At 36.8% G+C, this 25019-nt stretch overlaps 3 protein-coding genes across 4 annotated transcripts in view; 1 reads left to right on the forward strand and 2 right to left on the reverse strand.

The window, feature by feature from the left end:
* The window catches only part of NME7 (NME/NM23 family member 7), a 244646-nt gene extending 244035 nt beyond the window's left edge, over positions 1 to 611 (reverse strand). For both annotated transcript variants that reach the window (XM_059935841.1, XM_059935832.1), the window contains exon 1: positions 533 to 611. In XM_059935841.1, the coding sequence (XP_059791824.1) occupies positions 533 to 535 (3 nt within the window). In that variant the 5' untranslated portion in view covers positions 536 to 611. The remainder of the gene's footprint in view (positions 1 to 532) is intronic.
* Positions 612 to 984: 373 nt separating this feature from the next.
* On the forward strand, positions 985 to 24580 carry BLZF1 (basic leucine zipper nuclear factor 1). Its single transcript, XM_059935923.1, has 7 exons — positions 985 to 1162; positions 2217 to 2292; positions 12338 to 12777; positions 14152 to 14351; positions 16371 to 16499; positions 18510 to 18729; positions 23221 to 24580. The coding sequence occupies exons 2-7, from the start codon at positions 2262 to 2264 to the stop codon at positions 23404 to 23406; spliced, it is 1206 nt and encodes a 401-aa protein (XP_059791906.1). The 5' UTR covers positions 985 to 1162; positions 2217 to 2261; the 3' UTR covers positions 23407 to 24580.
* CCDC181 (coiled-coil domain containing 181) overlaps positions 5513 to 25019 on the reverse strand; it is a 52361-nt gene continuing 32854 nt past the window's right edge. Inside the window, exon 7 of the mRNA XM_059935875.1 lies at positions 5513 to 5610. The gene's annotated coding sequence lies outside the window, so the exon portion shown is untranslated. The remainder of the gene's footprint in view (positions 5611 to 25019) is intronic.

Here is a 25019-nt window from a genome sequence, read left to right on the forward strand (position 1 = left end):
TAGAAGGTAATCAACTGGCTAGAAGGGAGCTAACGCAAAATACAGCTATTACTATATGGCCCTTAGACAGGGTGTGGGACAGTACTCGGCCACTCAAGAAAGCAAAGATTTCAGGAACTAGGGAGGTTCGGATCAGTAATGAGAAAGTTATACACACACCACAACATACTATTAAATGAAGCGCGTTAAGGTGAAGCTGGGAGCTTGAAAAAAAAAAAATGTAATGATGAAAAATGAAAACATTTTAAATGTTCGAAATAATCTCTCACCTCAGACTATTAGACTCAGTGTCTTACACCTAAACTTTCTGTCATATTACTCTCGAGGCTTAGCAGTACCAAAGTGGAATTCAGAGTGCTACAAGAAACAGGGAAAGAGAGGAAATTGCAGGGACTGCTCATGGAAAGGGAGAAAGAGATAACGGGGTGAAGGCAGATGGGACGCGGACGCCTCTCACTGTCCAGACAACCAAGGACCTGGGACGCGGAGTAAAGAAGACCCCGGAGCCGTTCTGGCCTCGCCTGGCACTCACCATCACCTCAGGATCTCAGCACAAGGAAACAGGTATGGTTGCGACAGGAAGGATACACCACCAACACCAACGCCGGGTTACTCTGGCAACAGAGCTCCACCTACTGCCGTACTATGCGTAGGCCGCCACTGCCCGCCTCTTCGTCCCTATTGGCTAAAAGTAAACTCAGCTCCGCCCACCCAATCGACAGACCCGCCCCTTCACTCCGTCGCCTGGGGCGACGGAACACCGCCTACCTCGTGCCAGCATCATCACTTCCGTTTGGCCGACAGATAACCCGGAAGTTCAAACTAATACGCGGCTAGGGTCCAAATAGTTTACATTTTATTTTTTAATAAGGGTTCATCCAGTTTTCACTTACTGAAGTCTTACAGAAGATGTTCTGTGTTACTTGAGTTTAAACGCACCACAGAGTGTGTTTACCTTTTTCTTTTGGAAAAGTATTCCGGAAACGAAACCCTGAGTAATCGGAAGTGATTATTTGTGAACCAGAAGCTTGATGTCACCAAGGCCTGGGCGGATTGGCTTCGGAATGTAAGGGTAGTGTGTGGAGAAGTTAGCCCAGTGAGATCTAGACGAAGAACCTGTAAAGTGAGGCCCCCTGCAATAGGAAGAGTAAGAGTCTGAGAGGTAAGTCCAAACACGGACTTGTGTAACTAAGAGGGCATTTTGGAACGGGACGGCGGTCTGAGTTGAAGTTTGGTGTTCAGTCGCTTTGGGTTAAAGGAAAGGTTGCCTGTTGTTCCAGGAAGGCTTGTTCAGACAGGCACGGAACTTGGGATTCGATTTCTGGGGACCAAAGAGGTTGACAGGCTTGTCGCTTCCATCCTGCCGCCTTCATACCTGTTACCCACTCCAGACCCATCCTTCACCCCCTTCCCTCGGTGTTTGCCGGCCGACACTGGCTGTGCTCGTACATTTCGCTGCGCATCTTCTGAGGGCTCACTGCTCTTTCGAAGGGTCTTTGGAGACCTGTTTTCAGAACAATAGGAGGCGGGTTTGTGACTTTTGAGGAAGGTAGTCGTGGGAGACGCTATGCTGAGTTATATCGAGTACCCGAGTGATCATTTTTGTGGTGAAACCAGTTGTCATCCAGTGTCCCAGTTCATCATACTCATAATCACTGCATTAGTATCACCTTCCTTCTCACTTTCTCCACTGAATCTTAGCCTGTACTGTAAGACCATGCATACATTTCTGAAAGCATATGCTATGCCATTTTAATTTTATTACCAAGAAGTGCAAATTATCATGAATTTTTTGTCGCTTGTTAAACATCTGAACAGAAGCTCCTCTCTGATATATAAAGTGAACAAAATAGTGCCAATAATGTCTCCTGAGAACATAATTAATTACTTTTAAATTCCTGGTGTCATATCAGTGATACAAAAGCCCCTACAGTAACTACAGTACTCTTTCTGAGCTAAATTTAAGGACACACATCTGATAATTTAGAATATACTGGTGGTAATTTAGAGTATACACCGAAACAGAAATTTGAAAATAAACCACCCCTAATTTTTTTGAGACATTTGGTAACCATAACAATATCACCTTGTGGAAAAGGGCTATAAGGGGCACCTCCTAAATGCAGAAGGAGAATATCACAGTATTTAAATTACAGGGACTTAGTGAATGTGTTTATATGGTATTGTTTTAATTCTTTCATTTTATACATTTTTAGGTTTTTCAGTAGAAGTCTTGGGGTGCATTTTTATTGGTGAAAAAAATGACTACTCTTGAAAGCTTAGAAACCAAAGGTAAGTGGTCTTCTTTTGCTGATAATTGTTTTTAAAACATGAAATTTATGATGATAGGACAAAGGAATGTTTGAGCCAGGTAACCAAACCCCATAGAGCCCTTGGGAATCATTTGTGTTTCATATCTCTTCATGTTTGTTTCTTAATGCTGTGTTTACATTTCAGTACTACAGATACACAGGTGAATAGTAACATCATTTGGTAGTATTTATTAGATGACTACTACTGTTAAACAGTAGTGTAAAAGCAAATTTTTATAGCTATGTTCTCTGTCCACTAGAAGATTAAGATTTAAATAAATAAGAATATACATTGTAAAAGATTTGGGTAGATGGACAAACAACTAGCAGGTATAAAAGACCTTTTTCTTATTGCATTGGTTTGTTAGGGCTGCTGTAACAAAGTATCACAAACTGGTGGCTTAAACAACAGAAATTTATTGTCTCACAGTTTTAGAGTCTAGTAGTCCAAGATCAAGATGTTGGCAGAGCCATGCTCCCTCTGCAGGCACTAGGGAAGGATCTGTTCCAGGCCTCTCTCCTAGTTTCTGGTGGTTTGCTGGCAATTTTTAGTATTCCTTGGCTTGTAGACACATCACAGTGATCTCTGCCTTTTTGTTCACATGGCATTCTCCCTGTGCATGTGTGTCTCTGTGTCCAAATTTCTCCTTTTTAAAAGGACATTAATCATATTGGATTAGGGTGCACACTACTCCAGTATGATCTCATCTTAACTAATTACATCTGCAATGACTTTATTTCCAAATGAGGTCACATTCTGAGGTATGGAAGGGACACAATTCAACTCAGAACATTTGCGAATAACTACAGTAGTTACTTTTTAGTCCTGCCTTGCTTGTCCTTTGTATAACATTTCATACTATTGATCATTCCCACTTTTTGAAATACTTTCTTTCCTTGATTTCCATGACTTTACTCTTATTTTCCATCTACTGGCCCTTCACTGTCCAATGCAGTAGCCACATGTGGCTATTTGAGCTTAAATTAGTATTTTTAAAAATTAAAAATTCAGTTTCTCAGTCACATTAGCCACATTGAAGTGCTCAATAGCCACATGTGGCTGGTGGGTATTGTATTAGAAAGTGCAGATATAGAACATTTCCATAATTGTAGAAAGTTCTGTTGGACACCACTGCTCTAGTTATAGTTTCTTTTTAATTCTCCTCTTCTTCTGGTTTATCTTTTAAATATTAATGTTTTTCAGCCCTCCTTCTCTTCTCTCACAGCTTTAGTAATTATAAGGATGGCTTCCAAATCTATCTATAGCTCAGATCTCTTTCCTTGTGATTCAGACCCTTGTAGCTTACTGTCTACTGATTATCTTCACTTAGACATAGATAACAGTCTTAGCATGTCCCAAAGTGAGCTCCTCTTGATTCAGGTTATTCTTGGGTAGAGTGAGTTGTGGAGGTTGGAGCTGTCAGTGAGAGATGGGAAACTATTTTCTAGAAGCCAGTTTTGCAGCAAGCACATCTCCAAAAGCAAACTCTTTAAAGGGGGTTTAAATGTGTTTAGACAGCGAAGATCATGCCAATAAATATTTAATTGAATTTAATTCAGCTGAGTGCAAGAGCATTTCGGGGTCACCAGAGGCTTTTTATAGTATTAGAATAAGCAAACCAGAAACTGAAATGAAAGTAATAAGCTGGGGATTAATGGGAAATAAGAGCAATTAAATCATAACTACTGTGAAAGCAGTTAGCATGGTACTTGGCAAAAAACGAAAAACTAAATACGACATTATCATTAGTAATTAGAAGTTAGTTATTGCAAGGCCTCTGTGAAATTATTTATTTGTTGTTACTTGTTTGTAATGAGGATTAGAGTTATAAAGCACATTCACATACTTATTTCATTTGATCTTAATTTTACAGTGAGGTAGATAATTCAGCTGTTAGTCCTAATCCTTCGTTTAATATCATTTAAACTGTTGTTAGTGAAGAGTTACTTGTATCACATGGCCTGAGAAAAGGTGCACTTATATGGTTGACATTTGTCAGTTGCCTGCATTTCCTGTAACTGCCTCAGAAAAGAAGCAAGATTGGCTTATAGGGACAGAACTTCTTCTCAGCAGACATTTGAGCAATACTGTCATCATGAGAGGGATGTGTCCTTGCTGCTAAGGCTTTTTGAAAGGGAAACATGCAATACATAGGAACAATTAGAAAATTAGAATTTGAATCCAAAACTTTTGGGGGAAGCAAGGTTGAAATTAAAAGTAAAGGGATTGGGCTTCCCCGGTGGCGCAGTGGTTGAGAATCCGCCTGCCAATTCAGGGGACACAGGTTCGAGCCCTGGTCTGGGAAGATCCCACATGCCGCGGAGCAACTAAGCCCGTGAGCTAAAACTACTGAGCCTGCGCGTCTGGAGCCTGTGCTCCGCAACAAGAGAGGCCGCGATAGTGAGAGGCCCGCGCACCGCGATGAAGAGTGGCCCCGGCTTGCCGCAACTAGAGAAAGCCCTCGCACAGAAACGAAGACCCAACACAGCCAAAAATAATAAATAAATAAATAAATTTATTAAAAAAAAAAAAAAAAAAGTAAAGGGATTAAAGTCAGACAGTGTAGTGAAAATAGACCAAATAGGAAGGTCTGAGATGTTCAAATATTTATAATTCCATAAAATAGTCTAACTTTTAACTCTAAGTCTGTGGAACAATAGTTATTAGGTGTAAAAGGAGTCCATGAACAGATAAATTAGAGAAATGCTGGACTAAGGGAGAGATTATACTACAGGACCCTTCAGAGCCTTTTATATACTAATGTACACTGTTCAGCTCCAAAGAGATATACGTGGTTTGCAGCACTGCCCACACTTATTTGACCGGGAAGCTCTTTTATTTGCGGGGCCTGTGACAAAAGGAACGTTTGGATTCCACGTCAGTAAACGTGGGCCTGACTCTTAAGTCCACTGCCTATAGCATATTTTTCTAATTTAGTGGTAAGTAAACTTCATTGGGTGATACTGGTGACATATAAAAGAATATTAATTTAAAATTACCAAGTGATGATCCCTAATTTAACTGTTTTATAACTGAATCTGCATAAGATCTGAAAAATTTGTCAGATTATGAGTTAGTAATTAATGATTTCGTGTAGAGGAAAAAAATTGAGCAGTTTTTAAATGAGTTAGTTATTGGATGTTAAAAGGAAATCTTCTAGGTGGTGTGTTAATGTTAACATTGATGAACTTCCATAAGCATTTACTCACCTTTTCTGCCCCAAGCACCATTTCATTAAGCTGATGATACCAAGATTAGGAGGCAGTCCCTGCCCTGAGGAGATCTCAACAGTTTAGTCTAGGAGAGAAACAAATTACTTTGAAACACTCTTGTATTTGCATTATTCTGAAAGCAATGTAGGATGGGGGGGAGGGGTAAGGTTACGTGGTTTGCCCAAGGTCACACAATGTGTGGCAGTGGAGACTGAAGTTTTTTACTCAGAGTCTAGTCTAGTTTTATTACACCATCCTGCTGACTCTGAGTATCTGTCTTCATAGACTTACAGTTTTATCAAAGAAGGAGAAATGTTTGTTTCATAACAGACTATAAAATAATGTTCTTTTTGCCTCAGTATTCTAGAGCAAGGGTTGGCAAATTATGGCTCTTGGGCCTGCTGAGAATATTTGCAGTATGATAATAGGGAACACGAACTTTGAATCGCACTTAAGCCAGGTGTTATCCCAAGTAAAAAAGAACTCTTTTCTTTTCATTATTAGACCTATATACCAAAAGAAACTTCACTCAATTATTATAATTTGAATTTCATTTTTAAAATTTTGTTTTTTCTCTTCATATATAAATGCCTATATATCAATAGTATCCTTAATTTTGCCTCATGGTCCACAAAGCCTAAAATGTTATCTGGCCCTTTATGGGAAAAGTTTGCCAGCCCCTATTGTACAGTATTATTTGTTCTCTTGCTACATTTCACCAATTTGGGGGAAAGGCAGTGAGAATGAGCCATAAACCTTAGATATGTTTTAATTCTTTGATAAGTGATCACTTATCAAAGAATTAAAAGTTAATTCTTTGATTAACTTAATGGAAGTAAATGGAAGTTAATTAACTTAGTGGAAGTTAATGTTGATGAGTAATTAAAGAATTGTTTTGTTGGTTCCCTTCAAAGAATGGGAAGGGATTGATGTTTTGCTTTACTTAAACATTACTCATAATTACAGAGCTGGTACCATAGATCACTGTCATCCCACTTGACTGAAGGTAATTGCTCATGAATGTGCCCTGGATTGGGCCTAGTGCATATGTAATAAAGGTTTCTATGTGGGTCACAGAGAAAATAGAATTATGAAAGTAAGTTACTGGGCGAGAAAGTGTAAAGCCCTGATCCCCTCTTGCCTCCTTGCCTGTGCACAGTAGCTAGAAGCACAGTTGTTACAAAGAGGGAGCTGCCATGTGAGATATGGTACAGCTTTGGGACTCACAAGTGCTTGAGTAAGTAGAACAGTTTAAATTAAGGAAGAGTAAATTGAGTTTGAACCAAATTGATTGAATTTCTTGATTGGAATTTTATGACAGTTTTGTTTGAAAAGAGATTTCTGTTAAATACCCATTGTTTCTTTGCCTTTTAAATTTAGCATTAACCATTTTGTGATTTGTTCTTGAATCTCCATTACCTAAAATTCCAAATCAAAAATGTTGTGACTTGCCTAGAAATCGTATTTAATCTTAACAGATGTCACACCTGCTTCTTATTTCTTCAGCTTCAGTGGGCCTGAATGGCATAGCTCTAGTGTGTCTTTTTGTTGTGTTTTTTTATTGTGAATCTGTAGTTAATTCATGACTCTACATTACTTCTTAAATGCCAGGATGTCTTAGTGACGAAATTAAATTTGCACGAGATAGAGTTAGACAAACTTGAAAACATATTTTAAAAGCATGGGAATAGGGCTTCCCTGGTGGCGCAGTGGTTGAGAATCTGCCTGCCAATGCAAGGGACACGGGTTCGAGCCCTGGTCTGGGAAGATCCCACATGCCACGGAGCAACTGGGCCCGTGAGCCACAACTACTGAGCCTGCGCGTCTGGAGCCTGTGCTCCGCAACAAGAGAGGCCGCGATGGTGAGAGGCCCGCGCACCGCGATGAGGAGTGGTCCCCACTTGCCGCAACTAGAGAAAGCCCTCGCACAGAAACGAAGACTCAACACAGTCATAAATAAATAAATAAATAAATAAAAAAGAACGTGAATTAAAAAAAAAAAAAAAAAAAAAAGCATGGGAATAGGCCTTTATTTTTAAAACAGTTCAGTGGGGATTCTCCTTCTCCATGCTGATGTGCTACAGCATGAACTAAGTACCAAACCCTTTATTTCACTTTCGGAAGTGTTCCTTTGTTCATCTTTTTGAAAGTAGAGTCAGTCCTAAGGCTCAAGGTATGTCTTAGTTAACATTTAATACAGAAATGACAAAATATTTTATTTTAATATAAAACGTTTTGTTAAATAGAACACCTTAATTATACCTCAGATGTCTTTCTACCTCCTGTGTAACATGACTCAGGAATTCCAGTACATTACTACATACTTAGGAAAAAGTCCCCAAAAATCTGATAAATGAAAAAATAGTCCTAAAGTCTGATGATATAACTTTGTAAAACTTTAGCATAAGAGAATAAAAGGCACAATTACATTTTATGATATTAAGCTTTTTCTCCCCTTAATCAAGATCCAAAGTTATTAGATTTTTTTAAAGAATAATAATAAAAGCAATAGGAGGTAACATTTAATGAGTGCTTACTGTGTCATTCTAAACACTTTAGAATGTTTTCTTATTTACTTTTAAGCATTGCAATAGCTCATGGATATGGAGCATGCAAAAAATAAAACTAATAAAGACATAAGTAATAGATCTACTGATACGTCAGTAGGGTTATTTTGTGAGGCAGTTTGACAATGCAGATCTTCACCTGACACATTAATTCTCTTCTTGGGAATTTATTCAAAAGAAACAATTCAGAATTTGAAAAAAAACCCTGTAGGCATAAAAATATTCACTAAAGCATTTTTATAATAAAAAATTGGAAAGAGTCTAAACATCCAACAATAAAATAGTAATTAATTAAATAGTGCTATATTAACTTGAAGGAATAATATAGTCATAAAATGAAAATATAAAGACTAGCAAAATAGAAAAATATATTAAGCTTATAAAGTTAATTATGAATATAAGTATATAAAAATATTGAAGAAATTTGAAGTAATGAAAAGTTATTTTAGAATGATGAGAATATACGTAATTTTTTCTTCTTAATATCTTTTAATCATGTAATGTTTTAAAAAATAGTAATAGAAACCAGAAGATATGTGACTGTGTATGATGATAATCTGTTCTACTCTGTAGGTTCTGTATCTATATAACTAAGTTTGGAAGAAGAAGAAAAATAAGCTTTTTAAAAAGTAGAAATCTGGGAGGGATGGATTGCGAGTTTGGGATTAGCAGATGCAGACTATTATATATCAAATGGATAAACAACAAGGACCTACTGTATAGCACAGGGAACTATATTCAATATCCTGTAATAAACCATAATGGAAAAATATATGAAAAAGAATGTATACATACATATAACTGAATCACTTTGCTGTACACGAGAAATTAACACAACATTGTAAATATATACATTCAAATCATATGAATATATGATTTGGCTAGATAGTAATGAATTCACCAAAGACTGATCAATAGTCCATGATTGTTCAATTAACATTTTTGTAGAAATCAAATTTCTGTAGAAATATTTTTCTACCACTTATTGCAAACTTATTATCTATTACACAGTAATACATGTTATCTTTTTACATGTATGTCCTGTCTCCTCAAGTGTAGATAGTAAGTTTCTTAAGCATAGAGGTCCCCACTACCTCATACAATGTCTGGCCAATATTAGGCACCAGGCAGCATGTTTGTTGCCTGTAAAACTCAAAAGTTTATCATCACCATCGTTATATGTGCTTGTCCTTTTCCCCTCCTCTTGCTTCCATTCATTTATTGTTCATCAGATAGAGAGTTCTGGGTACAAGGCACTTTACTAAGAATATAGTGGTAAACGAGTGACACATAGTCCCTACCCTCATGGAACTTATATCCTAGTGGAAGGCACAAATACTATATAACTGATTACACTGAAAAAAATGTTTACCATTTTGATAAATGGTAAACAGAGAAAGGCAGGGTCTTTGCTCTAGGGGCGTGTAAACAAAGAACCTAGCCTAATCATGGAAGATTAGAGAAAGGCTTCCCTTTGGAAAGGTTGAACTGAGATTTGAAGGATGAGTAGGGGAGAAGAAGTTAGGAAGAAGATTCCAAGAATGTTCCAAGAAGAAATGTCTGCAGAGGAAGAGGAAGGCATTTGCTCCTATTGAGACACTAAAAGAAAGCAAGTAACACTGGAACTTAGGATCTGAGGGAGTGAATGGCATAAATTGAGACCCAGGGGATAGGCAGGGGGCCAGATCACCAAGGGCCGTATAGGCCATGGTAAGGATCTTGGTCTTTATTCTGAGAGTGATAGGAAGCCATTCAAGGGTTTGATGCAGATCAGATCTGCATTTTTTTAAGCTCACTGGGCTTTTGCAACCTGACAAATAGGGCTATTAGCAGAGGCAGTAAGTTCAAGGTTGATGAGGCAATAGTTCTGTTTGTGGAAGGCCTCCCAGACCAATTAACAGCTTAGTTCTGGAGTCATATTCGGACTCAAATCCCAGTTTGACACTGATGATTTGGACAAGCTAGTTAACCTTTCACAGCCTCTGTTTCTATCTACAAAATGGGTACTATTGTGCTTACCCCATGAAACTTGTAAAAATTACATGATATTGATGCATCTGAAGGACTTAGAACTATGTCCTTGGCACATAATAAATTGAATAAAAGCTAATTATCATTACCATTCCTAGGTTTTGGCCTCCATTTTCTCAGATGTATGCTGGACTTGTAAAATGGCAAGGAATCTAACTTGTAGCTCATAGGGATGTTACTGAATATACTAATTCAAGAATTCCGTGTAGGTTAGGTATCATCTCAGCCATTTCCTCAAGGTTGCAACATTTCCCATTCTACTTTCTAAGCTCTAAACCACTTATTTTCTTGAATCAATTAGTGAAATTAGCCCTTTCTTGGAGAAAGATGACTCAATGAAACTTCTTACACTGCTTAATTTGAGGTAAGGTAAAGTAGGAGAAAAGAAACAAAATTTTTGTTATTTGACTGGAGCAATGGTAGTATAGTGGTGAGCATAGCTGCCTTCCAAAGGTTATCTAAACTAAGGACGGCTAGCCAGGTTTGTCTTATATGAGGGGAGATTTTTTTTTTTTTGGCTGCATTGGGTCTTCATTGCTGCATGCGGGCTTACTCTAGTTGTGGTGCGCAGGCTTCTCATTGCAGTGGCTTCTCTTGTTGCGGAGCACGGGCTCTAGGCATGTGGGCTTCAGTAGTTGTGGCATGCGGGCTCAGTAGTTGTGGCTCACGGGCTTAGTTGCTCTGCAGCATGTGGGATCTTCCCGGACCTGGGCTCGAACCCGTATCCCCTGCATTGGCAGTGGATTCTTAACCACTGCGCCACCAGGGAAGTCCCAGAGGGGAGATTATTTTAATTGAGCGAATTAGTAAATGTGTGCAGCAATGTATTAAGTGTTAAAGAGGAAAGGAATGGGAGCTACCATTTATTGAATGTCTGCAATTCTGTGCAAGACACTTTTGACACTTGAAGGGGCAGTGTGTGCAGTGGTTAAGGCCTCAGTCTTTGGGACCAGGCTGCCCAGAATTGCATTCTGCATCTTTTACTTACTAACTGTGTGGTATGACTTTGGGCAAGTTCTTGAACCTCTTTGTGCCTTATTTTCTTCATCTGTAAAATAGAGCTAATTATCTTTACCTCAAAGGGTTACTGTAAGGATAAATGAGTTATGTGCAAAGTATTTAGAATACTGTTTGGCACATGGTAAATCTTTTATAAGTGTTGTTTGTTACTTAACCATTTTCTCATTTAAGACATAAGGTAACCCTAGATGTACTGTTAAATTCATTTCATGGAGGCTAAAACTGAAGCTCAGATAATTGCAGGATTTTGTCCAGGATTGTACAGGTAGCAATCGTGGAAATGGGACTCAAAACCAGATCTGGCTGATCCCAGAGTTCATGTCATTTCTATAATACCATGCTCCTTCCACTTGTTTAGGGCATGATGCCTGACCATAGTGTGCTTATCAGACTTACTGGGAAAGTAAGATTTAGCATATAACAAAACCCATAAATGATAATTATGGTTCATGATTAAGATTCAAACTGAATGTTTGAGATAGTAAGTAGCATAGGCATTCAGAGAGTAGACTAGAACAGTTGGGAAAATTTAATGCAGAGTAGAGTTTAAGCTGACTTCTTAAAGGGACAAGTGAGAATCACAGTAAGTGTCGAAAGAAGCCATTTAAGAGAATAAGAAATAGCAGAAACAAAGGCCTAGGAGAGAGAGTATTAAGGAATCTGGTTGGATAGCTTGTGAAGCATTCTTTGCTAAGAGTTCACAAAAACAGGTCAATCTATTTTGAGGTAGACACTTTCAAATACATATATACATAGCTTATATTTATTTTTATATTTAACTAATATTATTGAGTGTCTACAACATGCCAGGCATTTGATCTTATTACATTCTTTCGTACCACAACCCTGTAGCATAGTTGTTACTATCTACATTTTGCAGATTAGGAACTAGAGATTCATGGAGGGTTACATTATTTACTTAGGATTATACTAGAAAGTAGAAGTTGAAGCCGGACCTTGATTCCGAATCTCTTGCAGTTTCTACCAAGAGAGAAACCATTTATTTAAGGAAAGTTTGAACCTGAAAGACTTTGTTCATCTTTTGTTGACACATGATTGTTTTGAAAATTTTTACTCTAAATTTTTTCCCTTTTTTTCAGTACCAGGAATTCTGAATGCAGGGTAAAGCATGTTTAGCATTTTCCTGGCATTTCTTTTCAGTAAGTAGTTTATGTTTTGTTTTCCCGTCTATAGTCATCCTTACTTCATCCCCAATTCGAGGAGCGGGAGATGGAATGGAAACTGAGGAGCCACCTAAATCTATTGAAGTTACTCCTGGAATCCAACCTATAAAGCATCACATCCTTCCAAGTCCACGAAAGAAAGCAGTTCCATCAGAGAGCCCAGGCGTTCTTCAGCTAGGGAAGATTCTCGCTGAAAAAGCAGTGGAAGTCGAAGCTGTAAGAATATTAGTTCCCAAAGCCGCTATAACCCATGATATCCCCAACAAAAATGCAAAGGTTAAGTCTCTGGGACATCATAAAGGAGAACTCCTTGGCCAGCCAGAGGGAGTTGAAGAACCCAGAAAGGAACTATCCGAGGTAAAGAATATATTGGAAAAGCTCAAGAACTCTGAAAGGAGGTTACTACAGGACAAAGAAGGTCTTTCAAACCAGCTCAGAGTACAGTCAGAGGTAAGAACAGCCTTAATAGGTTTAATGAGTACCTCTCTTTATACCTGGGCCTTCTGAGCCTGCATGTTAGAAAACAACACTTCCTCTTGCAATGTCATTATAACTTGTCATTTATCTAAAAAACTTCCTCTTAAATTTCTCATTCTCTTTAGTGCCTCTAATAGAACTAGTTTATGTTGGGAACTTATCCTCTAAACATGGTTGAAGTATGAGGTACTTTGGACAATGTGAGGTACTTTGGACAAGACCACCTATAAGTTGTAAAGGAGGTTACAGTTATGAACTTGCAGACTAGAGATTGACTAAGTAAGACTAGTTAATAATCCTTGCTTTAAGGATCCATAAATTCCAAGTATTTTTGTCTGTGTATAGATAATACTTAGAATAAAGAGAATGGTGGTATAAGTATCAGTATCTTCTTTGTAAATGGAAAATTATCTATAGTGCTTGATTGACTGTCTTTAATCTTTACATCTTAGTAATTGCCTTACCAGCCCCACTTTGCCTCTCTGTTAGATTATACATCTTTTTGCTAGATGTTAGTCTTTGTGACACCATGGTTAGTGGTTGTCATCCAAATATATTTCTAATATATTTAATAATATATTTTAATATATTTTTAAATAACTAATTTCAAATTATAAAACTAGTACATATTTATTTGTAAACATTTTAGAAAATACAGAAAACATAATGAAAATAGTGCTACCTATATTATACCATCTGGCTATAAATGCATAATTATACATACTGGGTATATTTTTGCCTTGTAACTCACTTTTTTTAGTTGTTTTTTAGTTGTTAATACAGGATATTCTATTAAAATATCATTATTAATAGCAACAGTGTTCTTCAATGACTGCACCATATACCAATACCTTTTATTGGACATTTATGTTTTAATTTTTTGCATTTTTGATAACAATGTGAAGAACATGCTTATAGACATGTGAATTGCTTTCTTTGCTTAAATTCTTAAAAATAAAAATCCTAAGGCACAAAGAAATCAATTTTTAAATGTTGGAAAAGATTTATAAAACACTTTGTCATATCTTTTAGCAAAATTGATTGGTTCAGTTTTCTAATATTTTGCCTTTAAGTGTTGACTGGAGGCAGTTTGTAATTTTTATGATAATGATTTGTACTCTTATAATAAGAGGCTCAGATTATAACCACATGGACTGTAGATTAATAGAGATAAAGACATGGTTGTATACATTTTGAAACTTAAATATTTAATATCACTTTTTGATACGCACTTTTAGTAATGGAGGTCCAAACTACATGAAACACAGTTTCTCTTTTGTTCATTTTGCTGCATTAAAGTCACTGGCATCACTTTGAGCTTGTTGTATTGGTCATGATTTCCTCCAGGTCAATCGTGAGTTAAAAAAGCTGCTGGTGGCTTCTGTTGGGGATGATCTTCAGTATCACTTTGAACGTCTAGCCCGTGAGAAAAATCAGCTTATTTTAGAAAACGAAGCCCTAGGTCGAAACATAGCTCAGCTTTCCGAACAGTTAGAACGGATGTCGATACAGTGTGATGTGTGGCGAAGTAAATTCCTTGCAAGCAGGTATTTTCTATTTTAAATAGTATTTCATTTCCTAGCTTTTGCTCTATCAGATTTTTGACCCCTAATGCAAGAAAATAGATTGTAGTGTGAAAATTTCTGATTCAAATTGTCAGAGTACCTCATGTATTATTTAAGATGTGGACTCTCCCTCCTCTGGATGGTCATACAGTCTCCATAAATGGAAAAGTGGTATCAAAAATCTCCTCCCTCATTCCAGAATTCTGAGTTACTCTTCTATAGTAGAAATCACTCCTACTACAATGTTTAAGATCAAAACAAAACTGTAAACTCAGGCAATTAATAAATACGTAAATTTTTTAAAAGACTATTTTTCCCCACCTTCTATCTGGAGAACTCAAATATCATTGCCACTCCGTACATTATATTTTGTCTCTCGTGCTCTGTTCTTATAGCTCATTTTACTACATGATAGAGCTTCCCAACCTTTTTCTCACCATGCACAAACAGAAAATGATAACATCTGTATGACATACTGTATAGCATACTGGATGAGGCTACTCTCCAGTAGAGGTGAGAACCCCAGGCCCCTAGAACCCCCAGCCCCTAGAACCCCCAGGCCCATGGACACACTGGTAGTTGGGAAGCTCTCTTATATATTATGATTGTCTATTTATCCCCTCCTTCCAACTTTGAGTTACTGGAGAACAGGATCTGGGTGTTATCCATCTGTGTATTTCCAGTGCTTAGCCAAGTGCTTCACACATAGTATGTTTCATAACTATTGATTTAAGTTTAATTTTCTCACAAATACCAAAGGCTTCCAGCCTGTACCTTAAGAACCACTGATTGTAATGAATAAATTTTTAGGAAAGTATTTTTTCATGTTTTAATATCTGTGATACTTTCTAGTAATTGATTACTCTGTTAAAATCCTTAATTTGTTTTCTAATTGTACTAATATAGGATCTATTTGGTGAAATGAATTTACTGTTTATTGACTTAGAATGAATATTAATTAATTCTCATTGAACAGCTTAAGAAGCAAATCATGCATATATTTTACAGATTACTGTAATATGTAACTTTTTTTTAACATTCTGATCAATGCTGATAGTAACACTCTAAGGGCAATAATAATTAAACCAAACTTTATTGATATTTTAGTTGATTTAATCTTTTAATGTCAGAATTGTTTTCATTTTAAGGAATTCAGTGGTTACTGTGGTCTGAGACTTTAGTTTTAAGATTTTCAGCTGAATAAAAATACTTCAGAATTTTGCTTCAGTTCCATCAATAGAGAATTGGTTAAATACATTTTGGTACATCCAATCAGAAGAAAACATGAAGCTGTTTTTTTTTTTAAAAAAAGGGAATGAGTTAGCTCTATGTGTGCTAATATGAAAAAAAATCACCAAGATAAATTATTAGGTGAAAAAAGCAAACTATAGAAAAGTTTGTATTAAATAATCCCTTTTTTGTAAATAATATGAATATAGTTATTTTTACACATAATTTTATGTTGATATACACATAAATTATTTTTTTCTAGAAAAATGTATTGGTTACTTTATTGATTACTGATTATAAAAGAAGGATGGGGATGTTGGACAGGAAGAAGGACTTAGTTTTGCTTTTTTATAAATCTTTCTATATTTAATATTTTTCTAAGGACAAAGAAGTAATTGAATGGCAGAAAAATAACTCATTTTTTTCTCTTAAGTTTTCCGTATTTAAAAAACATTTAAATAATGTTATTTTTTTCCCAAAACTTGATTAATCTAGAGTAAGACTGAAGTACATTCCAAAGTCACTATATAGGAAAGTTAAAAAACTGTTTCCTTGGTCATTCTGTAAACAGATATTTTAATTGAGTCCCTTTAATAAGTTCTAAGCTCATAAAGATTTTAAATGGTTTTTAGTGAAGATTTAAAAACTGAGAAGTAATTTGACAACGTTAAATCTTTTTTGTAAGTTTTTAAAAATGACAGTCACAAAGGTAGTATATTAACTTCTTAACACTGTCAGAGAATCAATATGTAAGGTTTTAATCTTTTCCAGGGTTATGGCAGATGAGTTAACCAACTCCAGAGCAGTTTTACAGCGTCAAAACCGTGATGCACAGAGTGCTATACAAGATCTCCTGAGTGAACGGGAACAGTTTCGTCAGGAAATGATAGCTGCGCAGAAGTATGGCACTTGTTTACATTCTGAACTCTTCTCCTTTCTCCTGCAATTTTTGTTATTGAGATAGTTCTTTAGTATTTCTACATTTAATAACTTATTGAGCATATACATTTTAAAACAGATGCCCAGGGGAGGGAGAAGGACTGAAAAAACAGAAGACATGCTTCTTTTATTCTTAATTGGGGAGAGAATTAGTTACATCTATAATAGAAGAAATCCCTGGATTTAAAAGTAGTTTTTGGTTATAGTTATAGCAGTTTTGTATGGTTTTTGGTAGAAGCCAAAAAGCATACCGGTCTTTCCTTTGGAAGGAGATCTTTTTGAGGACTGTTCTACAGTATTAGAGCTTACTTTCATGTCTGTATGCACCAGAACTGTCAAAATTGATAGTCTTCCTTAAATGTACTTTATACTTTTATGTAGTTGATTTCTTACAAATCAAATAAGTAAAGGTCAAGAGAAAATCAAAGGGGAAATTAGAAGAATGAAAACACAATATATCAAAATATAAGATTTTGTGGGAGGCAACTAAAGCAGTGTTTAGAGGGAAATTTATAATTTTAAATGCTTATTGTAGAAAAGAAAAAAGGTCTCATCAATAATCTAAGCTTCGGGCTTCCCTGGTGGCGCAGTGGTTGAGAGTCTGCCTGCCAATGCAGGGGACACGGGTTCGAGCCCTGGTCTGGGAAGATCCCACATGCCGCGGAGCAGCTGGGCCCGTGAGCCACAATTGCTGAGCCTGCGCGTCTGGAGCCTGTGCTCCGCGGCAAGAGAGGCCGCGATAGTGACAGGCCCGCGCACCGCGATGAAGAGTGGCCCCCACTCGCCGCAGCTAGGGAAGGCCCTCGCACAGAAATGAAGACCCAACACAGCCATAAATAAATAAATAAATAAAAATTAAAAAAAAAAAAAACAAAAAAACAAAAAAAAAATAATCTAAGCTTCCTTCTTAAGAAACACAAAGAGCAAATTAAGCAGAAGGAAGAAAAGGATGAGAGCAGAAATAAATGAAATAGAAAGCCAAACACTGGTTCTTTGAAAAGATAAGTTTACAAAACCTCTAGGCAGTATAATCAGGAAAAAAATAGATACACATGACTAGTATCAGGGATGAGAAGGAGAGGGGTACACTACTGATTCTGTAGACATAGGAAAGATAATAAGGGGATGTTATGAACAACACTATGCTAATCAATTCAACAACTTAAATGGACGATCTCCCTAAAAGACCCAAACCACCAGAGTACTCAAGAGCAGATAACCTGAATAGCCCTGACCTATTGAAGCAATTTACTTTGTAGTCAAAAACCTTCTAGTAAAGGAAACCCCAGGCCTATATGGATCCATTGGTGAATACTAACAAACATCTAAGGAGGAAATAAAACCAAATTTACACAAACTTTTCTAGAAAATAGAGAAGGGAACAATTTCCAACTCATTTTATGAGGCCAGCATCATCTTGACACCAAAACCAGACAGAGGCACTACAAGAAAACTACAGGCCAATATCGCTAATGAATACAGATGCAAAAATCCTTAACAGAATTTTAGTGATTCAAATCCAACAGTATATAAAAATGTTTATAGATCGTGGCCAAGTAGGTTTTATCCCAAGCATTATAAGTCGGTTTATCATTTAGAAATCAACCAATGTAACTCACACAAAAAATTATCATATACATATACCATATGAATATCTCAATAAATGCACAAATCAAATCAGTAGTTCTATAATACTGTATGAGTATACTATTATATTTTACCTGTACTAAAATATGAGAACTAAAAAATGTACTGTTTGTTGAATGATTTCCAGATAACCATAAAATCAATAAGTGCTTTCTGTAATCTGACTTATTTTACCAGACTTCCTGATTTATTGAACTCTGAGAGAAAGATAGAGGAGAAAGATACTATATGATTTCAGAAATATGCTTCTCATTTATTCATCATTCTTGATTTTTATATTTTATCCTCTGATTAATATTCAGTGCTCATGTGTGGTCTTTGCAGGTTGTTGGAGGAGCTCTTGGTCTCCTTGCAGTGGGGAAGAGAGCAAACTTACTACCCTAGCGCGCAACCTCACAGCACAGCAGAACTAGCATTAACAAATCACAAGTTGGCAAAAGCAATAAATTCTCGTCTTCTGGGAAATGTTGGCACTAATGGTCAAAAAAAGTTTCCATCAACAGTTGAATTCTGCAGCACCCCAGCAGAAAAAATGGCTGAAACGGTAAAATACTTCTCTTTCGTGATCTGTGGAACCTCTAAGACTGTCCTCTTATTGAAATGTGACATGTTGTAATGGAAAGTGCTTGGCATTGGGAGTTAGGAAATATGGGATCAAAATTTGATTCTCATACTAATGAGCTAGTGATCTTGTAGAAAATTATTTCCTCCTCTGAGCTTTAATTTTCTCACTCTATTCTTGAGGAGAAAAAAATGTAGTTGTTTTTAAAGATGACCTATTTTTTAGCTACTGAATCATTGATAATGCTTTTCTTGAGCTCATTTTGATATGAAAACCACTGTGTAGAACTTTTAATTTAGTAATCAAGAGTAGATAATTGATTACTTCTGGTCTAAGATGTTACTTGTTTTTTCCCCATATAGATGGGAATGTGCCAGACTCCACAGAATCAATTAGTGTAGACCTGGTACCTTCAGTCCTGCGTGAATTAAGGGCTCATGCAGGTGACCTGTCAAATACTGTGGTCTCACAGTTCTACAGCCATCCAGGTTCACCCTCATTACACTTCAGTATCTGACTCCCATGTCCCCATCATAGGCCTTGTCATTACCAGAACTTTTCCACTTTTAAAATCTTCAACATCTCTCCATGAACTGTGATCTCAGCTTTTCTTTCCAGCTCCAATTCTATCATTCTGAATACCCCTGTTCCTTGATCACATCATAATTTTTATTCCCTTGGGCCCTACATTGTTTTTCTTCATCTCATCAGCTAACTCTCCTGGCTTCTTTTCCTGCCATAGCTTGCCTAGACTACATTCTTAAATATGTTTCTTTCTTATCCTTCTCTCAGGTACCCTGAAAACCCCATTCTTGTGTCAGTTCAACTGCTTGCCTTCTTGGTTTCTATACCCATCCAACTATTACCTCAGATTCAGCAGATGACTTTGGTTCCTTGTTCACAGAAGAAAAAGAGGGCAGAGGCAGAAAATTCCCTCAAGGTCCCACTTGCTATCCAGAAGCCTAGCTATATGGCAACCATCCTTACATATATTTCTGTTACTGGAAAGGGTGTCCCTCCTCCTTTCCAAAGCATAGCATGTTCCCTCAGGCTCATCAGGCCTCCACCAACAGTTCTTCTATTGGCTCTTTCCTTTTGGCTTAAGAACATGCCCAAGTGTCTTCCATCTAAAAAGGAAAAATGTTCCCTCTATCCTAAGTCCTCTATATATGGTCTTATGACCTTCCCTTCACAACCAAGAATCTTGAACAAGTTGTCTGTACTTATTTCTACTTACATACCATCCACTTCTCAACTCCTGCCATTGCTTAGCTCAATAGACTTCCAGCTCCACTGTTCTCAAAAAGTACTCTTATAAAGGTCATGAATATTTAAATACTTTGTCATGTTTTACTTCATCTAGCATGCCTCCTTGATACTCCCTTTACTCATGTGACATTACTCTTTCTTGAACCTCATGCTGCCTCTCTGAACTCCTCTTCATAGATTTTCCTCCTTTAAATGTTGTTGTTCCATAGGAACCTGTTCTCCATGCTTTTCAAACTCCTTCAGTTACTGAAACGCCATACTCTCCCAGCTGTTTGCTACTTCTGTGACCATTCTTTCTCAGTGTTTGATGGAGGGTGCGGGGGGCAGAATTCTCTTTCTGTGCCCACTCTTGAGCCTTTCCTTACATAACAGACTTTCTATATTCTCTAGGGACTATCCTAATCCCATAGCTTTATGCTTGTGACTTCTTCAACTGTGACTTCTTCAACTTCTTCAAAGGAGACGTTTTTATCCTGAGTTAAGAGACTTACATCCAGCTGGACATCTCCCTATGCTTATCCCATAGACAGCTAAAAATAGAACAACCTCTTTTCTCCTTGCTTTTGCATTTGTATTCCCATTCTGAAAAAAAAAAAACAGTAAAATAACCTGCTTCTCCTGTATTCCTTAGCTTAGCGAACTATACCTACTACATAGGGATGTTTTGAGGATTCCATAAAATAATACATATAAAGCCTGTAGCAGTTTCCAATAAAGGTACAGTAATTTCTCAGTAGATAGTAGGTATCATTATTATTATATCCTTCATCCCTCTAATCCTGTTGCCTTTATAAGTCCTATCAGTTCCTTCTGATTTATCCCCTCTCCCAAGTTCAGACACCTGATCTCCAGGCTAGACTTTAGCAATAGCCTCCTCACCAACATCCCCACCTTGCTTTTGACCTGCCTCCACGCCATCCTCCACTGCCAGTGAGTTATTTCAAAAATGCCAATCCCATCATTCTTGGTACTGCTGTTCAGAGGGCTCCCAGTCTCCCTCATTACTGAACCTGAGTTATTTCATATTGTAGAGAAGGCCTTTCATTAATCATTATTCCAGTTCCCCTTCTCTAGGACCATTTTCCAGGTGTGTCCACCCTCTGCACTTCACATCCCAGCAGTGTTAACCACTTTCATTCCACAGATAGGCCACTGTATCTCATGCCTCTGTACATACTTTCCCTCTGCCTGGACTGCCCTCCCAACATCTCTCTTCTTGCCCAACCACTATACTGCCTTTAAGAATCAGCCTTCCCTGAATCCCACAGGCAAACCTAGATGTTCCTTCCTCCAGGCTTCCACTGCATTTTGTACATATATATATATCTAGTATAGCTCTTTATCATGTTAAATTGCAATTGTTTGATTCTCCATCTCTCTCCCAAACTGTAAGTTCCTTAAGGAGCTTATGTCTTACATTTCCTCAAGGTCTGGCATAATCCTTTGTACAACAGTAGGTGTTCAGCTGTTTACTGAATCAGTCCCTGAAACTAAACTCATCAGCTTTATCCAAAATCGTTTCTCTTTTTCGATTCTTTTTGTTGGGAAATGGTGTTGCTGCCTACCTGGTTGCTGCCAGTAGCATCTGGTATAATTAACTACTCCTGATATCTTGAAACACTCTCTTCCCTTGGCTTACGTAACCCTACACCCTCCTATTTCACTATACAATGGTGGGTAGCCTCAAGGCTTGGTTTACATCCCCTTCTCCCAATCCTTTATCCACCATATTGTCTCATTGAACAAAACTGACAGTCCTACTTCCTTAGTGTCTCTTGGACCTTTTAGCCACATTGCTTCAAGGTCAGCATTTCTTAGCTAGATTATTGCTGTAAACTCCCTTTCTCTGTTCTTCCCATGTCTGCTTGAGTGCCCACTCCTTCCCTCATCCACCTGCTGTGTATAGAGTGATCTCTCTGAAAGGCACCCTGCTTAAAATCCTTCCCTATCACTTTCAGGCTAAAATCTAGAAACCTTCTATCTACACTGGTATCTCGGTCTCCTTTAATTGTATTCCTTTGGCATTTTGTTTCTCTCTCTAAAGGCACATAATGTAATAACATATATAGCGAGTTGGGGTACTGTTATAATTTTCCCTTCTAAATTTATAAGCAGCTTTAAGATAAGTCCTTTATCTCTGTTTGTCCAGTAGCATCTAACCACGTTCTGTAAAAATAGAAGGATATCAAAAACTAAATTGAAAAAGCAGTAATCCAGTAGAAAAACAGAGGTACTGAAATAGAATGGTAGCTCTTAAATGATGCCAGGACATTTTTAAATTAGCTATAGCTCTTCGGGTACATTGGTAACTTAGAAGGACAAAAACCTGCTGGACAATGAGAGCTAGGGAAACAGACATCTCAAGCCATTTCTGAAAGCTGTTTTGAATAACCCTTACATAGAAGGAGAGAAAGCTCTTTCCCCCACTGCTTTTCCCAATTCCTTTCCAATTCCAGTACCTGCCTCCTTTGCCCAATAACCCATGCTCATCATATGATGATGGTTGGAAGAATATGAAAATGAGAAACAGGAGCTATGAGCCAGCCATGTTATCCTTGCCCTTAATTGGAGAATTTTTTTCAACCCAAGAGTTCCTCCTGTTGTGGGTCTCAGTAAAGGAAACAGAATAGGAAAAATCAGAGGAGAAGAAGAATTAAGAGAGTATGGTGTCCATGAATCCAAGAAACAAAAACATGATCATTAGCATAAAATATTGCATATAAATTAGAAAAAGAGAAATGAAAACCATTGATTTTACAAGTAAATGATCAAAAACTTTGAAATAACATTTCAGTAGAAGAATGAAGGCAGAATCCCAATTCCAAGCAGCTCAATGAAGGACTGAGGGAGAAAGGTAGTGCATACTTTTTGATTAAAGATAAAAATCAACATCACTTACAGTAAGATTGATATAACCTAATTTTCTTTTATGTTTTCATATATTTTCATCAATATGCATAAGAGTAATTTCATTATTTTTAAAAATAGGTAACCTAGGTAATATAATAACTTGACATCATTGTCAAATTTAGAGCTTTTTGAGAAAAGGCATAAGTTCTCTAATCAAATTCATCATTCAGATGTTATTTTTTATGGCAGTTACATATTAATGAAATAGCACTTATTGGTAGTTATATATTAATAAAACCAAGGGCTTTTAAGTCCTTACTGCATACATCTGACATCACCTCTTATTTTCCTTAGGTTCTACGCAGTTTGGATCCAGTAAGCTGTACAGAGAGCTCACCTGATAATCCATTTTCTAAGTCTTCACCAACCACCTTACTTGCTACAAAGAAAAATATTGGACGATTTCATCCCTATACAAGATATGAAAATATAACTTTCAATTGCTGTAATCACTGCCAGGGAGAACTTATTGCCCTTTAACAGTCAATATGTTGGAGGCACACTATAGAGTCATTATTATTTGGCAGCTGGGGTTCTTTTAATGCTAGAAGTATTATCACTTTCTATTTAAATAATATATATCCCCAAAGATGTTTCATGTACTGGACTCCGGATTACCCTTTCTTAATAAATATCTCAGGGTAAGGAAAAAATGAAACTGTGTAGATATATTTAAAATAGACAATACAGGCATTACAGGATGGTTTTCCTAAAGGACTAAAAGAAAAAGATTCTGTACCTTTCTTTTAGGCCCTAATTTATTATTTATCTATCTTGCTATATATTTTACATAAGCAAACTAATTTCTGTACTCTAAAGCAAGGATTGGCAGACTACAGCCTTGGGTCATATGCAACCACACCCATTCATGTACTGTTGTCTGTGGTTGGTTTCATGTGCTACAACAGAATTGAGTAGCTACAACAGGGTTTGTATGACTAGCAAAGCCTAAAATATTTACTATCTGGTCCTTTACAGAAAAAGTTTTCTGACCCCTACTCTAAAGTAAAAGTAGCTGGCAGGGGTCGGGGAGAGAGTGGGATAGGAGTCCTTTCCCTTTTTGGTGATTTTTAGGGGCTACAAAGGAGTCTTATGGAAATACTGTGGGTGAAGGGACTACTTTAAAAATAAATGCTATATGTTAGGAAACTTTTAAATATTTTACAGCCACCTTAACAAATGCTTGAGCAAAACATGTTCTCATTTTGGTTTTGTGCAGGGGATTCCATATTTTGAATGGATGCAACTTGATATATAGAAGAAACATTCTAACTATTGAGCTCATTTTGGCAATTGCAGCACAACAGGAATATCCAATTTGATACTTACGAAATATGGCAGAGAAAGTAGGATCTTTCTAGAACATTGTTCAAACTCAAAAATGCAATTCATCAATTAATTTTTATGTCATATATATTATTATTTACTTATGACTGGCTATCATCAAACATCCTTTTATACACCTTTAAAAATGTCCACAAAATGTTTATACCAAATTACCCTAAGTGGTTGCAGAAGTGCCTATCAGTAAAGAAATCCTCAAAAGACAAATCTGATCAAATAACAATATGTTTTAATGTCAACTTAATGGTTTTGTTCTGTTTTGTTTTGGTCTGATTCATCTGAGTTATAGTTTCAAGTGGCAATAAATTTCTCTACCTTCTTTAGTGTGAATATTTATTTATTTTTCCCCCAGAATGATGTGCTTCAATTCAAGTCTTCATCTAGCTTATACTATTTACAACTGATTCTTCAGCCTTTCCTTTAGGTTTACTTAGTATAAAACATAGAAGAAAACATAGAGGAAAAGCTCCATGACAGTGGATTTGGCAATGATTTCTTGACTATGACACCAGAAGTACAGGCAACAAAAGAAAAAAATAGATAAATTAAACCTCATCAAAATTAAAACCGTCTGCACAGCAAAAGAAATAAGCAACAGAATGAAAAGGCATCCTACACAATGGAGGAAAATATTTGCAAATGATGTATCTATCTATTAAGGGTCTAGTGTCCAGAATAAATAAAGGGCTATGACTCAACAACCTAAAAACAATCCAGTTAAAAAATGGGCAAAGGAATAGACATTTCTC

The sequence above is a fragment of the Balaenoptera ricei genome, chromosome 1 (genome assembly GCF_028023285.1).
Source record: "Balaenoptera ricei isolate mBalRic1 chromosome 1, mBalRic1.hap2, whole genome shotgun sequence".
NCBI classification, from domain to species: domain Eukaryota; kingdom Metazoa; phylum Chordata; class Mammalia; order Artiodactyla; family Balaenopteridae; genus Balaenoptera; species Balaenoptera ricei.